The 17,558-nt window shown below is 37.8% G+C and overlaps 1 protein-coding gene across 1 annotated transcript in view; it reads right to left on the reverse strand.

Moving 5' to 3' along the window:
• Nucleotides 1-17,558, reverse strand: part of RP1 (RP1 axonemal microtubule associated) — a 189,525-nt gene that overhangs the window by 139,333 nt on the left and 32,634 nt on the right. The window contains exons 4-12 of the mRNA XM_064653041.1: nucleotides 14,691-14,854; nucleotides 12,635-12,721; nucleotides 9,819-9,951; nucleotides 4,164-4,315; nucleotides 3,484-3,562; nucleotides 2,601-2,676; nucleotides 972-1,048; nucleotides 838-869; nucleotides 568-697 (exon numbers count right to left, since the gene is read on the reverse strand). Coding sequence (XP_064509111.1) covers nucleotides 568-697; nucleotides 838-869; nucleotides 972-1,048; nucleotides 2,601-2,676; nucleotides 3,484-3,562; nucleotides 4,164-4,315; nucleotides 9,819-9,951; nucleotides 12,635-12,721; nucleotides 14,691-14,854 — 930 coding nt within the window. The remainder of the gene's footprint in view (nucleotides 1-567; nucleotides 698-837; nucleotides 870-971; nucleotides 1,049-2,600; nucleotides 2,677-3,483; nucleotides 3,563-4,163; nucleotides 4,316-9,818; nucleotides 9,952-12,634; nucleotides 12,722-14,690; nucleotides 14,855-17,558) is intronic.

A 17,558-nucleotide genomic window follows, 5' to 3' on the forward strand; every position in this document is an offset into this window, starting at 1 on the left:
ACTAAAAAGGTAGCAAAATATGTGTGCCTAGTATGATATGTTTTACAAGTTAGTAACACAGTAGGATGAAAGCTGATAAAGGGGAGGAACTGGTAGACTACCATTAAAATCAATTACAAGAATAGAATAAAATGAATTTACATTTGTATGTAAACACACACACACACAAATATATATATATACTCCTTGTTAATGAACCATACCTAGAATTTCGAATTTGTTAGCTTAGATAGATCTAGGTGCAAAAGACAGTAACTGTTCTTGCCATGTGAGTTCTGTGGGAGCACTAAACTGCAGACGACAAAAAGTTTCTCTTTAGTAAGAGAAAGCCAGTGACAAAACACTATATGAGAATTTTTATGTGTGTGTCATCTTTATGTAAAATAGACATGTAATTTCTGAGTTCTTACAGCCATTAATACACAGATTAATACATGTATTAATATTTTGAGTAAGGAAAATTTTGAGTTTTATAATTATCTACTCCTATTCATTATAGTAATATCTATATTAAAGTCCCCCTTTCTTGTTTCTTTTATGCACAAATCCACATGAAAAATACTTTACCATATTTGTTTTTCTTGTCACCAAGAGCATCCACTCTGCTATCTGGGTTGAGGCAAATGAAGCCATGGGTGAGCCTGTTGTAAAACTGAAGTGTATTTCCTTTCTGAAATTTCCACTTCTCAGCAGCCCACTAGTTTTGTAAACAACAAACAGAAAAGACTTACGAGAAGATGATACACAGGAATTTATCATACAAAGCATTCAACTGACCTGATTCACTCAAAGCATAATTTGAATGTTTTAAATCAAAATAAAAAAGTACATTCTTACAGTTTCTTCTCTCTTGAGTTCCAGCTCTTGTCCTGTGCAGACAAAAACAGTGTAATTAATTTACAGAGTTTCTTCATTCCATTTGACACAGTCACAGTGAGGCTGAGTTCCCCTCCTCACCAGTTTTCACTTACTTCCTGGAAATGTGCTGGCATCTGTCACAGCCAGTTCTCTAGCAATATTGCCGTCATCCTGCCCCTGATCCAGCCACCTAAAAACCAGAACCTGTTTCAGTAGTAAGCTTGATTGCCTAATTCCACAGTAATGTATACGTGGCACTTGGATGCTGATACTCGCTGTTCAATGTATTAAAGTCTCAAGGCTGACAAACAGCAATACAAAAATCCAGCTTTAGTGAAAAGAGATTACCATCGACAAAAAAATTATTTTGCTTACTTGCTCTTGATGAAATATAAGTAAATGCTTTCCTGGACTGAGGTACAAGGGCCTAACCCATTTAATACAAATCAGAGAACTCATATCAATAAAACCAGATCAATAACATAATGTGCAGTGGTCACGATGTTTGCTCTTCCTGTCTGCAAGAAGGCTACAGCAGGATGCAAATTGTTCTGTGCCCTGAAAATCCTGATATAAGGAGGCAAATCCAACACTGGCATTACTTTTACCATGTCTGAAAGATATTTTTACAATGCCATCATACACATCTACTTACGTCAGTTAAGTCTAACTCCATTTGAGTCAAAAGCATTCACACACTCGAGTATAGTAGCAAGCACGGCATCAGGCTCTAACAATAAATAGCACATACCCTCTATTTTTCTGCCTGAAATGGATTTGAACTCTCCCTAAATTATGTATGAAGCTAGCATTATAGATCTCTTCATAGCAGTTCATCTCATCTAGAATACTGAATCAAAATTAGGTCAGGCAAGGATGAGGTGCTGTATCTGATAGGCAGAAAGTCCTTACTCACACATAAATCAGATGCAGTGTGCACATCGCTCACTCCGAGCTGTCTCAGCCAGTTATTTATTCACTCAGAGAAGTGAGAGGAGGAAATAGAATTGGGGTGCCACTGGCAAGCTGCAGCTAGAATCTTACGTGACTGGACTTTACCATTCCTAATATTTGCACTGATCTTTATCGATTAAAATTTTTCTGCAAGGTGTTGAGAATTAATCAGGCATAGATAAAATTGGAAATGAGTTATAGAACAGAAGATTCAGAGCAGAAGCATCTCCAAGGGGAAAGGAAGGGAAGTTAATACTGCTTCAAATTAAGTGGCAGCTCAGTGAAAGGCTGCAAAGCAAATGAGCAAAAGAGATGTGGTCAGGTGGCTGCATTTGTGATTACCATTTCACAAGATCTTAAAGTCTGATCCTGAGCTCACTGAACCCCATGTTAATCTCCATATAACTTCAGTAAACCAGGAACAGTTTGCTAGAGGGACAGCAACCCACTCTTCTGCCTTGCATAGCATGACATGGAAGAACAGATGGACCTGCTGGTGTCAGATACAAGGTGTTGAATATGAGGAATATGTGAAAAAAACATGCCTTAAATAGTTCAAAAGGTACAAGAATGGAAAGTTTCCAGGCAGAATATTTTATTTCTTTTTCATTAGTTCAAATTCACCAGAGGTTTGGGGCAGGTACAACTCAGAGAGTCATAAAAAGAATCAGACCATTTCAGCTTACTTTTTACGAAACACATATTTACCTTCACAGGACATTTCAGGAGAAAAACTGAGAGTAGTTAAAAATTTATTAAGAATCTAACCCAAATTAAACACCACTAACCTGTGACATAAAAAAGTATAATCCAAATCTGTTATGGGATCCTTGATTACAACTTTGTCCAGAAACCATCCATTTCCTTAGAACAAATAAATCAAAAAAAGAAAAAGTTTGTTTGTGAGAAACAGATTGATGGATTTAATGATGTTAGACTTCCTATAGCTTGCTGTCTTCTACTGGAACTGCAAAATCTGTAGCTTTACTGACAGGTTGCTAGAGTCACAGCTACCCTGATGTCTGGAGAGAAGACAGTACCTGATCTAGGTACTGTAGGGCTTGGTTATGTGCCTGCAAGCTGCTAGGTCTCTCCCTGGCTACATCCCTCCCTCCTTAACAAGTTATTGTATGACTTGTGCTTGTTTTGCCAATAAAAATATCAACAAAATTAGATAGCAGGGTATCATAGCTCAAAATGAATTGCTATGATTTACAATATTTAGGCTCAAGAGTTTGAAAAATATGACTTGTGGCTGCAAGCAATTTAAGTTTCACCATTAATTGCATCTTTACAGTGCAACTGATAATGCCAATCAATGTAAAATTTTAAAAGCCCATTTTAACTTTAATACAAGACACAATCAATGTCTTAAGGGGCAGACATTCTCCCTCTTCATAGTTTTTTCATAGGGATTAGTAAAAAAATTACTAGCAGATGATGTCCTTAACATATTGGTCAAGAGTATTTTGAAAATGAACACAAAATATTTGAAATCTATGATGATACAATAAGGTAACTATGTCATTTGAACAGTTTTCTTAGAAGCCTTTGTCTTTCACTTCAAAAACGCTATCACATATTCAGTTTTAGAAATACATATTGTATTTCCAATAAAAGATTAATAAATTTGCAGGCAGTATTCAGTCACTAGAGAAAGAGATTTCTGACCTGATCCAAGACCATTGTGTCCTATAACAATCTTGTACAAATGTCCAAGGTGCACAGCTTCAACAGCAAAGATGTCAGTCTGTAATCAATCAACGAAATTTCAGTAAAATCTAAAAAAGCAGAGAATTCCTCAGCCATGAAATTCTGAAGACCCATAAACCCTTATAACTCTTTTGTCAAGGTCATTTAAAATATCAGCTAATGATAAAGTGAGAACAAACCATGAAGGTCAGATTACCTGAAATAGAAGTAGTAAGTAAGCCTGATCACTTGCTAATGGCAGTAGTTCCATTCAAATGAATGTGATCAGTCAGGAAAGAGAAACCTGCTGAAAGCTTCACAGTCTAAACCATTACAAATTATAGCAGATTTCAACATTAGAAATTCAGATATGAAATGCAATTTAATTTATTATTTGATATTAAATCAAATTTTTAGAAGAATGAAAAACAAAAGTACACAGCTTACTTATGTTATAAATGAAAATTCTGACTTCCAGAAGCACTGGCATAACTTGAGAAAGTATTTTGGGCTTAATTATGGAATTTTGGGAAGCCATTGGAATGTTTCCCAAATGAAGTAATTATCTCCTTTCTAATTGCACCTTTTTTGGAATAACCACCCACCTGAGAGATAAAAGCCAGCCAAAGATATCAAAAAATTCCCTGTCTTTCACTTACTTGTCCTTTTAAAAATTTCTTGGATTTCTGTGACCTGAGCAGCTGTCTTGATCCTGTATCACCTCTTTCTCCATAGACAGAAATATAGACATCAGCCTCAGTTCCAGCATTCCACAGGTCTCCTGTTGTCACATGCACTTCATAGACAGTCACTGACAATAAAAGATGACAACTTTTCTTATCACAAACACTATTATAGTTACAATAACATCTAGCTGGGAATGTGTCTGTAGAGTCCAAATACGTCTGTGTCAAAGACATGCTACAAAACCTTAAAAATCCTATTCAGTAAAATAATATACAACTTGCTTTGGTGTTACACTTATGGTTTTTGTCCCAGAATGTCACTGGGGAACACAAACAGAATTAAACTTCACAATAATATGTCTTTGTCCTGCAACATATTTTGAAATCATCATAAAGCTGAAAAGTAAATAATATAAATCCAAGATTAGCTTCATCATAAGCGGTGAGATCAAAACTATAAAAAGCAACAGAACCATTAACATTTTCAATGCACTAGTTAACCAAACAGACAAAAATGTAGCACCATAATTTTAGTTTTCTTGGAACTCAGAAAGTTGCTTTGTTTTATTATTTTAGTAATTCATGCAATAGGATAGAATCATAGAATGGTTTGGTTGGAAGAGACTGTTCAAGACTGTCTAGTCCACGTCCCCTGCCATGATCATGGACATCTTCAATTACTGCAGGTTGTGCAGAGCCCTGTCCAACCTGACCTTGAATGTGTCCAGGGATGAGGTAACTACTATCTCTCTACATTCCATGTGTAAATTCTTTAGAGGATGTAAATTTTTTAAAGGATATAAATTCAGAGGGGAAAAAACTAGGACTTAAATTCCATAAATCATTTATTTAATGGAAATGGATAATGCAAATAAAAGTAAATTTGAGTCAAAATCTAATGAAACTGAAGTAAAGACTATGATACATAAAAATATGTATCAATATAAAACTGTGCTCACTAAAATGCAAATGTAGGAACTCCAAAAATCTCAGAATTAAGATAAAAACTTGCAATCATAATCCTCAGTATAAATATGGGAAAGGCAAAATTTATGCCCACATACGGTAAGAATGATTTGTTAGACAAAGAGAATGAAAGGGCGAGAGAAAAACCTCATTTTCTGCCACACAAGCTCTTCTTCCAGGTGTAGATGTCCTTGTGCTTCTCTGTCTTGCAAGTAGAAAAGAATTTCTGAACCACTGGGTCCGAAACAACATTAACATTATTATCACTCAGTTGTCAGTTTCCGTTTGAAACATGTTATAAAGCTTGACTGTAATTCTCTGAAGGAGGTTGTTTCCACATTTCACTCTTCTGATGGACAAACATCTTCTTTTTAATAAGTAGTGAAAATTAATTCATGATCAGTCCATATCCACAATTATGCTAAGCGGTTGGTCAGTGTTTACAATTTCTCCTTTTATCCTTATTTTTCTTATGATTATCTCTCATTTACTTACATAGTGTTTTATGTGCATGTTACTATACAAGCCATCTTTGAAGAATTTGGTTTGGATAATGGTAGCAATCTGGCTAAAAGGGTAAACAGTCTGCACAGGTTATTTTAATGTGCTCACACAGAACACTAGTGGTAGTTTGCTTCTGGCATGAGAGATAGCTTATTTTGAGATGAGCTCTGGAGCTCCTCTGAAGTATTGTGCCATAGACATATGCTATTACTAAATCCAGCATAGAAGCTTAAAATTGCTAACTTAAAATTTCAAGCAATGTTCACATTTTTTTTACATTTCTCTTCACCTCTCATAAGCCTAGGGATCATCCCAGCTTTATAATAAGTATTTATAATGCTTACAGTTTTCATCCTAGGAAATTGTGGTTCTCTTAACGGAATGAAGCCGCGTCAGGGGAATTTCAGACTGAACCTTAGGACAAAAGTTCTTCACTACAGAATGGTTGGTCACTGGAACAGACTCCCTGGGGAAATGGTCATTGCATTGAGCCTGTCAGAGTTCAAGGAATGTCTGGATGTTTTAGACATGTGGTTTAGCCTTAGGTACTACTGAGATCAGCAGGGAGTTGGATTAGATGATCCTCATGGGTCCCTTCCAACTTGAAATATTCTATGATTCTGTGATTCTTTCCTTTAGGTATTTCATGGAAAAGTGTGCAGAATAGAGATTAAGAGAAGGAACTGTGTTTTTTACATCTAATTTTCTCTGTAATTGTAGAACGTTACGTTTGCAAACATATAATTTCTGAAATTAGAAAGTGTAAGGGTTAAGATTATTTACAGTTAAGATTATTCAGTTCTTTCACCCACACCTATGAATTATGAAAGATAGAAGAAGGAGGTAAAACAAATATTATTTTCAGATCAGCTATTGTTATTTGGGTAAAAGACAGCCACATTTAAGATACAGAAGCTTTTGGCAGTCTTTAGTTGTCAGCATAATCAGGTACTATTTTTCCCAGAGTATGCCTGTCTCAATATTCAAAATAGTTTTCATTTAGGAACCATTAATTTATACCGCATTTTACCCATATCATTTCACGGGTCACCACATGATCTATTTACTTGCCCAAATTTTTCTTTGCAGCACTCACATGAACAGATTCCCCATGAACAGACCATGACAGAGGCAGAGAATTCATTTCTCCACACCAACAATCCCATGTCTAGGACCACAACAATCCTCTCTGTTGCTACAACAGCCTCCTTCAATAACTACCTACTTTCCAGTTTCTGCAAGAAGAAAAGCAAAGGTCCGCCAGCTACCAACACTGTGTAACTCTGATTTATTCCCAGCATATAATTAAAACTTGTGTTATAAACCAGAGCAGAAGGGGACAAAAGAAGAATGGTAGAAGATAAAATGTCAAATGAACAGTGCTCAGTCCTCCAGCATTACAGCAACAAAGTCTCTATATAATACTTCTTAACAGTTTAACTCCCATGTTTTTCCTTTGAATAAAAAGAGAATGTTAAATCAGAGAGTGTTTCAGCCTTTTTTTATTCAGAAATTGGTTTTAAAGTGCCTCTTATCATCTCTCTTTCACATTGAATCCAGACCTCTTTACTGTTCTGTTATCAAACTATCTTCTCTGAAGTTAAAACCTATGTTCCCTCTTCACTGACTCATGCAGAAATATAATATTGGCAAAAAGACACAGAGGCTGCCTTTCAATTACTGAGTCAGAGATGAAACTGTCTTCTCCAAAGGCTACAGCATGACTCCTCTTACACTGAAGCTGATAGAAATGCAGAGAAGTTCTTTTCTTCCTCTCTTGTGTGAGGGAGAAATTGTTAACTACAAAATGCAGATTGAGAGGATGGTTGTAAGTGTGCCTTTGAGCTTGTTATGCACAAAGATTACTGGATAGTAAAAATCTTCCATTGTATCTCTATCTCAGAAACAAGGAAACTAGCTACTCAGAAAGAGCCTGAAAACTAGGATGTTGTTGAGGTCAGTGTCCCAGAATATCTAAACAAGAGAACATTTGGGGAAGAAGAGATACTGCAAATAGGGAAACTGAGCATATTCAATATAATATGTTAATTATAATTAATTAACGTTTATTTAAAGGGATGGGTTAGGAGGTGCTTGACCTTTACACCAGTGTGCTTGTATGTCCCCCTGCAATAATAATACCAAAATCTCCTAACCCAAGAGACCAAACCTGTGAGGAAGCAGGCTGGCTGAGGCTTTTCATGCCCTCAAGGGTATGAAGATCATGACCATTCAAGATCAAAAGTCATTGTGGTTAATGTGGGCGGGCCTCTCTCTACAGCGCTTCATGAGCCATTTGCAGATGTTAAGTACATCACTGGAGGAAATCTCTCCTGCAATTTTGTTTCTCTTAAAACATACTAATGAAACACAAACCTGTGTTTTCTGCTCTTCTTGTCGGGTTCTTAATCTGAGAGTTCATTCATCACAGAGAGGCATAAATTCAACTCCAGGCCACCCACCTTTTTATTATAAGAGTAGCTGTACCATGGCAAGCTTCTCCACATTCATGGGCCATTTTCTGGACTTCTGCCCCTCGAATTTATTTACATCCTCTTCCTCTAGCTGCACCCACAACAGCTGCTACCACTGAAATACCTGTTACAATTTCTGTTTCATGAGTTAAACACAAAGGGCCATATGCATACCACCAATAATTGCTATAACATTAAACATTCTGGAAAAGGGTTTCTGGAATTTCTAGAGAACTTGGAATGGAAGTTTCTCACATCCCATTAATTTTGTCCACTGCAGCTGATATGATTTTTTGGGGGAAGAGAAGAAGGCATGTTCCAGGTGGATCTTATTCTGGTGATAATCCTAGCACAAATAATACCAGTGGTATTACGGCTCTTCCCCCTCTAGCATCACACCCTATAGGATGGAATCTGACCCAGCATTCTTATTTCCTCACCCATATCTCTCCTAGGACACACTGATCTTGCTATGCCCTTGTAATTTTCTTAGGCCAGAGAGGATCAATGCCATTTGGAGAGAAAGGAAGAAAAAGCACAGACTTTCATAGAATCATAGAATCGATTGGGTTGGAAAAGACCTCCGAGATCATTGAGTCCAACCCTTGGTCCAAATCCAGTCCATTTACTAGATCATGGCACTCAGTGCCACGTCCAATCTGCGTTTAAAAATCTCCAGGGATGGTGAATCCACCACCTCTCTGGGCAGCCCATTCCAATGCCTGATCACTCTCTCTGTAAAGAATTTTCTCCTGATATCCAACTTAAATTTCCCCTGGCGGAGCTTAAGCCCGTACCCCCTTGTCCTATTGCTGAGTGCCTGAGAGAAGAGACCAACCCCCACCTGGCTAGAACTTCCCTTCAGGTAGTTATAGACGGTGATGAGGTCACCTCTGAGCCTCCTCTTCTCCAGGCTAAACAACCCCAGCTCCCTCAGCCTCTCCCCATAGGACTTATGCTCCAGTCCCTTCACCAGCCTTGTTGCTCTTTCCACCCCCTTCCCATTGCTCAAGCCTAGAGATCCTATAGCAATAACATCCAGCATGGTGACAGAGATTGGCGTAGTAGAGAAAGACATTAAAAGAGGGTAACAGCAGCAACACCCAATAATTTTTGTACCATTTGGCATCATTCACTTTTAGAATTACAATACAGTCTTCATGTGAGTAATGGAAATTTTAATACTTATAGCCTTTCAAAATATTTTTAAAGTTTTGTTACACATCCAGAAATTAAAAAGCACAACGGTACACTTACACTTTTAATTTCTTACCAGAAAGAAACTAAAACAGCAGCTACAATAGTCATACTGGAGCTATAATCCTCAATTATTGAAAATAGAGTTTGCGATTTGACTCATATGTGCTGGCTTCATGGTAGTTACATATATGTGAGGTGTCTTTACCATTGCCTTTGTGTTAAACCAAACACACATGCTGAAAATCTTACCAAAGAATTAGTCCTCTTGAGGAATTTGTGAAATTCAAAGCATTAAAGACTCTCCCATCTTCTTTCCAGTGCTTCTTAACTTTTTATCTGAGTATGCCCAGTAACCACAGGAAAACAGCACAGAAAAAGTGTTGTAGCAGCCAGAAAGTAATAGAGGGCCTGATGAAAAACAATTAACTCACCTCTATCAACAGCTGTCTGTAGTCTGACTTAGCTGATGTGGTACTATGCTTACCTGGAAGGATAGGCTGACCCTGCTGTAAAACAGGAAGCTCCACAGGTATCTCCCCATCAGACTGGTCCTGGGCCAGCCATCGATGTGCAGGGAATGAAAACTGCTCCCCTGAGGAAAGGTTCAGCAACTGCACCTAAGTAGCACAAAAAAATCCAATTTAACTTGCTGATCTGACACCAGATGGTACAGAACAGAAACAAGTGGGATGCTGTTGAAATCTGTGCAGGTAGAGCTCTGTGTATGATAAAAAATCAGTCTGACTTTTCACTCAGTAAGATTTGAAAGCACAGGGCAGAGTAACTCAAGTTACTCTGTTCAATTAAGAAACAGGGTTTATCAGCTCAGGTTCACTCCAACAAAATACAGCTGTTGTTCCAGCTGGTACATCCACGTGGGCTGGCACTAGGTGGCATGGCTTACCAAAGACGGAACTTGTCGAAGTTTGGCAATGCTTGCAGCTCTATTTTTTATTTTCTTATCAGAACAGGAATTAAGGGAACAGGTTTTGGTTCTTCAACACTGCTTGTGACATAAACAAACCGTGAAAGTGCTAGCCCCAACACCAGTTGAGGCCTGCACAGTGCCCTACAAAATTTTCTTTCATGTACAACTTCTAGCATGCAGCAGCAGAAGGGCCATATGCATACCAGCTGAAGGAGGGAAGGAGGTTATTTTGTACTTCAAAGTAAACACTTCGGAGGCTGCTGTATATTATAATAGTCCCTACTTGTAGTTTCACTCTGTGCTTTGCAGAATCCAATCTCCTTAATTTGAACAATGAAGAAACCCAGAATTACTGGAAACATTTTTCTCTCTTTTGCTTCTTGAATATTAAAATTTTAAGACAGAGATTCATCTTGTCTGAAAAACTTGACACATCTTGACCTGCCAGCATCTACTGATGAAACTTGAAAAGGGATTTTAGATTAGCAAAGCAGCAGCTTTGTGGACATTTTCTGGCCTGATATCATCTCAGTACAGTAACAGACATAGAAACCGCAGAACATTGAGGGAGGTCTAGTGCGCCTAACTACCAGAAAAGCTCTGCAGTTGCAGATCACTCTCTTTTAATTGCAGTTCTTCCTGAAAAAAAAAAAAAAAAGTAGATTTCCCAAGGAACAATGATGTTAAATGTCTGTAGGTTGTTTCTATTCTATGAAGTGTAGAAATCAATGGCTGTACGCCTTTGATACATAGTATCAAAGTACGCTCTGCTACACAAAGTAACCTGCTACAGGTTACTTGTATGGTCTGTTCAGCTGAATGCACTTCTTTTCTTTGACCTTCTGCCCAAAGTTGCAAAGAGGGAATGATCTGGCTGATGAATCATGCCCTAAAAACTGTGCCTGATTGACTGAGATTCCATAAGGAGACAACTAAAATTTATAAGCTAATAACTAATGGAACAGACTGAAGTGTTGATTTTTTTTATTTTTAATTTTATTGTTCATTTTATTTAATATACCCCAGGTGGAAAGAAGGAGAATAATAAGTTCTCATTTTTCATTTTCCTTTTGTTTTTTCAGACTTCCTCAGTTTCCCAGTTTAAATGTCCGTCTTATACAAAGCAGGCAGCGCAGCCTCTATTAACAGATGGTGACATACAACAAACCTGCAAAGGTTTATTTGTTGAGCCAGATTTTACGATAACAAAAACTTCTAATATGAAGATTATGTATACAAATGAACCTTTTCCATTAGAGAAAACCCAGGAAAAACAAATACCTATGTTTTCTAATCAGGAAATCCTCACCTGAATTGTAAGAGATATAATCCCTAGAATTCTATCATGAAAGCTCTTAGAGGGATACTACCAGTGACACGATATTTCAGAATAGACAGCCACTGGCTAAAGGTATGAACTCACAGCCTGATGTTACCTTCAGTTAACATCGTCCAGATCTTAGTCTTCTTTCTGAGATGCAGTCTCAGACAAAAACAAGCATCAAATAACCAGAGAGTTTGAGCACCAATCAATGAATATTTTACTACAGTGGACACTTTACATTACATAGATATACATATACCTTGAAATATAATTTTAACATTGAGTTTACCAGCTGTTTCTAAAGCTCTTCATAAACTGCTACCTCTTAACTGAAAGATAAGAAACTCTTGGCCTAAAGATGGATGTGTTTTAGGCATGCATAGCATAGAATTGGCATACATAGTACATCATGGACTCTAAGGATAAAAGTCACCTACTTTAGTTTCCAGTCCGAAAACATATATTATGCTTCACAACTGAGGCTTGAAACAGAACTAGCTGATTCTCTTTGCTTTATTATATTTGCTATACCTGCATCAAGGTATAATTTCTGCATAAGGAAAGAGAAGAACCTGTTATTGTCTTTTTGTCCTCAGAGACACAGAATTAGAAACATTTGCAATGTAGCTCTGAGGTATTTATGCTGTGCATAAGGACCCAGCATCAGCCATGGTTTTCGAGATGACTTAGCCAGACTGGATTCAATGACTTTCTGGGTTTCAACAAACTCTAGGCACTCTGTAGCACAGAAAGACTGTAGAAACTGCAGCTAACTTAAGCAGTATTCCTTGCTGCCCAGCCGCACATTTTTAAAGAAACGTAATGTACAGCTGTCACTAAATTGTAAACAGCCAACCAATACATATCATCATAAGCTGCCTTTAGTTCCACACAAAAACACTCCTTCATAAATAATCCCTTAAATGAAGGTGCAAGCATTTGATGATGCTAATATACTTATCCCAGGGATTTTTTCTTACTCATATTTTGACTCCACTGTCCTAGTGACTGCCTTTGGAAAGATAAACTTCTTTCTCACTGCTTTTACCTCTTCGCAGTGCCAGGCAGGGGAATTTCCTGCATTCGTATGTCCTATGCGTATTTTGTAGAGATGTCCTATATTTCTAGTATTAATCTGTAAAAGAAATACAACTAATGAAACACAAAACATTTTTCAAACAGAAAAGACATGCAACAGAAATTCACTTACTAACTCTGAGACTTTTGTTTGGAGGAATTAAATATTCTGATATTTAAACAAGTGCTTCCAAACTATTTTGCTTCAAAAAATCATTAGAACCTTGAGCCTTCTAAAGGACAACCCTCAAAAAACCCATTGGCCTGACAATTCCATTTAAATGAATACTGCTGTAGCTGTTCCCCACTGAATATTAGCCTCAGTGGGAGATGAATATACTCTGTATGTATGACTAAAAAGCAGAACTCTCTTGACCCTAAACCTGGCTCAGTTTAGCATTTATACCACTGACCTTCTACAAAATAATTTTTGCCACCCACCTACCTCTGAGTTTTTCCCTACCCTTCCAGGAGTGTATACCTTACAATTTGGAAACAATTGTGTTCAGCTTTGATGTTTCCTTTCACAAATCATTTCAATTAAACCAACTTTAAAAGCTGTATTTGAAAGATTAGCTCCAGGGCAGGCAGGATGAGTGTGTCCAGTGCAGATAGCAGGGTGCTGAGGGAATAACTTTGTGTGAAGGTTATTAAACTACTAGTATAAACTTAAGTGTAGAAATAGAAAGCTTATCTTCAAGGAACTGGAAGCATGCCATGAGTGTCTTCCCTCCTCACTGTATAATTTATTTCATTATAATGTAGGCTTGATTTTCTGTCCTTCTGTTGTTTTCTGTACAACTCATTTTCATGTTTTCATTGACAGTGTATAGATGGGTGTGAACTGAGCTCCCTGTATCATGAACTTCCCTGAACTCAGTGTTATAAACAGTAAAGGGACAGAGCAGGGAGGACAGACCACAGCTGAGATCTAGCATACAGTGCACTCGGAGATTTTTCTCTTTCTATACGTTTCAGAGTAGGCTCTCTTTAACTGTGTTCAGTGCTATGCATACTTGCCTGAGAGGGGAATCCTAAATCCCAAACAATGTGACTGCCTCCATATTTTGCATTTAAAAGTCATTGGAGGTAAAATTAATTGCAATAATTACAACAGTAAAGAGCCAATGATATCTGTTGTGAAGAGGGTCTTTTTATCTGTCAGAGAACTGGTTACTTGTTTTGTCTACTTCTTTCAACCTGGGATTTTTTGATATCACAGATGGACAATGACATACTATATCAGAAGTGCTTCTTCTGAGAAACTCCATCAGGCTGAAGAGGGCAAAGAATTGCATTTTCTGCATCCCAAACATCCATGAGGCTATTGAGGAAAAGGTGAGCTCTTAATCAATGCTGCCATTAAACACCTTTTCTCAGAGAGGGGACTTGCTATGCTGGATACTAATAATGGAAGCAATTGTTTGTCATATGGCCTTATAGTGGACACCTGCCAGAGACAATCCCTGACAATTCCATATATACACTCAAGCTATGCAGATTGTGATGAGGGACCTATTCTGGATCACTTAAATCACTATGCCACAAGACTGATGAGGAAGGAATTTGTTTGTGGCACTGGGGGCAGAAGCAGCTGCAGATAGCAGATTTATTACAGGTATAAAATTTGGCATTACTTCAATAAAGCAGCAGGTATTTAACAAAATTAAAAATTTGCTCCATATCCTAATTCTTCACTTCCTTATTTAATTTTTAATATTGTAGCCCTGTTTCAAATTTGTAAACTAAACAATTATCTGTTGTGTTATATTTCTTGGTATTTTTTTGGGGCACTATGTAAATTAAACAGTAGTTCTTCTTAAACAGATAATAAATATGTTGGATCAAATCAGATTTGGATGAGTGAGTGAGAAAGGATACTAAATTTAGCTCTACATTTAAGTCCCATTTACCTTTTCTAGATATGTGTACCACGCAAAAAGCTGTCTTTTCATCACATAGATTTTGAAATGTCATATGATCTGGCAGAATGCAAGAGGGCAATACAATGAATATATATTACTTACTGTGAAGATGTCTTCATTGCCTCTCTGAAATAATTTTCCCTTGTCTCCATCAAGAAAAATAGGACCCGAACTGCCTTGATCCCCATACAATGTAATATAAACCTTTGAGCTTGTTCCTGCAGATGGCATATCACTGGTGAGGACTGACACGTTCCATTTCCTAGCTATCAAAAGATAAAAAAGACTCGCTGAATTACTTAAACTCGAGATTCTCAAACAAAATGCATTTCAGTAATCAAAATTCTAAATAATATCATGCCAATGAATACAGAAATATGTGTTTCACAAAATTACACCAGGCAAATATTGTTTGCTGTGTTGGGCATGTCAAGAAATGTCAGGTTGCGTTCACATCTTTTACTCCATGTGTCCTATATGACTATGTCAGATTTGCATGAATGTAGATCACTTTTCAAATGCAGTTTTGAAATTTTTTATTAAATTGTATTAAATATGGCTTTCTGTTTACTTAGGATCTATCACCTCTTCTCAGTGCAGCGCTGTGTAATGACAGCCTTGACACTACTGACATCAAACATTAGGGTCTCACAGCAAATTAGCTCTGCTAAAAAAGACCTCCAAGAAAGGGTCTGTATCTCTGCAAAGGTGTGATTGGCTGCGTAGATGTAACAACTTGTTTGGAATCCACTGAAGTTTACCAGCACACGAAGGACGTTGACCTGTTGGAGCAAGTCCAGAGGGGGGCCAGCAAGCTGATTAGAGGGATGGAGCGCCTCTCCTATGAGGAAAGGCTTATAGAATCAAGTTTGTTCAGTCTGGAAAAGTGAAGGCTTCAAGGTGACCTAATTGTGGCTCTTTAGTACCTGCAGGGAGCCTACAAGCAAGATGGAGAAAGAATATTTACAAGAGCATGTAGTGACAGGACAAGGGGTAATGGCTTCATACTGAAAGAGGGCATGTTTAGAAAATATATTAGGGAAAAATTGTTCACTATGAGGGTGGTGAGGCACCAGAACAGGTTGCCCAGAGAAGCTGTGGATGCCCCGTCCCTGGAAGAGTTTAAGACCAGGTTGGATGGAGTTCTGAATAACCTGGTCTAATGAAAGACGTTCCTGCCTATGGCCTGGGGGTTGGAACTAGCTGGTCTTTAAGGCCCCTTCCAACCCAAACCATTCACCCTGTGGAAGCTGCGTATCAATGGCATGGAATTAAGGGAAATGGTATCACTGAGGGATACTCTTATCAACAAGTTAAACGTGGTCATTACAGGAATTGTTGTAGCTTGAACATATTAAACTGAAAAAATAAGTATAAGTATAAAATATAAGTAAGCATACGTATAGGTAAACATAAGTATAAAACATTTAAGTTACTCTAGGTGGGTGTACCTAACCTCTTGTCTTAATTTAGTTCATTAAGATATGCTGGGTTTTGGTGGGGTGCACTTAAACGTCTTTGTAGCAGATAGTATGGGGCTAGGTTTTGGATTTGTTCTGAAAACAGGGTTAATAATACAGAGTGGTTTTGGTATTGCTGAGCAGCACTTGCACAGCATCAAGGCTTTTTGTTGTTCTCGTACTGCCCTGCCAGCAAGGAGGCTAGGAGCTTCAAGGGGACACAGCTGGGACAGCCACCCCCAACTGACTAAATGGATATTCCATACCATATGGCGTCACACTCAGCATATAGAGCTGGAAGAAGAAGAAAGAGGAAGGGGGAATGTTTGGAGTGGTGGTGTTTGTCTTCCCAAGTCACTGCTATGCCTGATGAAGCCTGCCTTTCCTGGTGATCGCTGAACACCTGCCTGCCCATGGGAAGTGATGATTTAATTCCTTGTTTTGCTTTGCCTGTGTTTGTGACTTTTGCTTTCCCTATTAAATTGTCTTTATCTCAACCCATGAATTTTCTCAGTTTTACTCTTCCAGTTCTCTCCCCCATCCCACTGGTGGGGGGAAGTGAGCAAGTGGCTGAGTGGGTCTTAGTTACCAGCTGGGGTTCAATCCATGACATAAGGTAAGAAAATTGCATTAAATATTCCCCATAATTCTTACTGCAGATTAACATGGTGATTAGACTAATGGTATTTGATATCATTAGGACTATAAAAGACAAGTTCCTTGTTTAATAGAGATACATTAAACAATTAAACAGTCTTCCTTTCCTCTGACATCCTTCCAAGTAAGAAAAATATGTCTTACGCATTTCAGAAATTACAACCATGATGACTAGAGGAAATGGATAAAATATTTATGTAGGACAAAAAGTTAAGAGAATGTCTGATTTTGTTGATAGATATCAAGGAGGAAAGGGCATATCTAAGTATGGTTTTCAATAACGACTTTGGGATAAGTATACATAAATTAACTAAGCTGAGGATGTATAGGGATAGGTATAATTTCAGAAGAATTTGTGGTGGAAAACTAGAACTTGATTTCACTCAGAAAGACTGTAAAATGCCTTCTCAAATGGGTTAGATTTTTTTTTTCTTCCTTCTGCATTTCAGAGAAAGTTGCATGGAGAAGCTGTGAGCAAGCTGTCTCTGTCCCTGGTATGCACAGAGATAACATGCTTGCAAACATATGCAAGGCCTCCTCTGGCCAGAGAGGGTGGGGAAGGAGAGAGAGAAGATACAAAAAGCCTTGGAGAAAGAGAGGCATTGCCTTTTTCCCCTGGAGTCCTTGCATCTGAAATAAACCTTTTTTTATTCATTCCACCGCCTTGCAATTCTTGGCAAGAATACCTGCATGTGTTTTACCCTTCAGGATGAAAACTAGAAAACAGTTAAGATAGATATCAAAAAAAGGATTCAAGCTCTAGAACATCCCTCTAGTGGAACCTGTAGTGACTATAGAGAAAAAGTTTTAAAATGAGATTTTGTAATTATATGTATTTACTTACCTAATTGTG

This window comes from Pseudopipra pipra, chromosome 1, assembly GCF_036250125.1.
Source record: "Pseudopipra pipra isolate bDixPip1 chromosome 1, bDixPip1.hap1, whole genome shotgun sequence".
Lineage (NCBI taxonomy): Eukaryota > Metazoa > Chordata > Aves > Passeriformes > Pipridae > Pseudopipra > Pseudopipra pipra.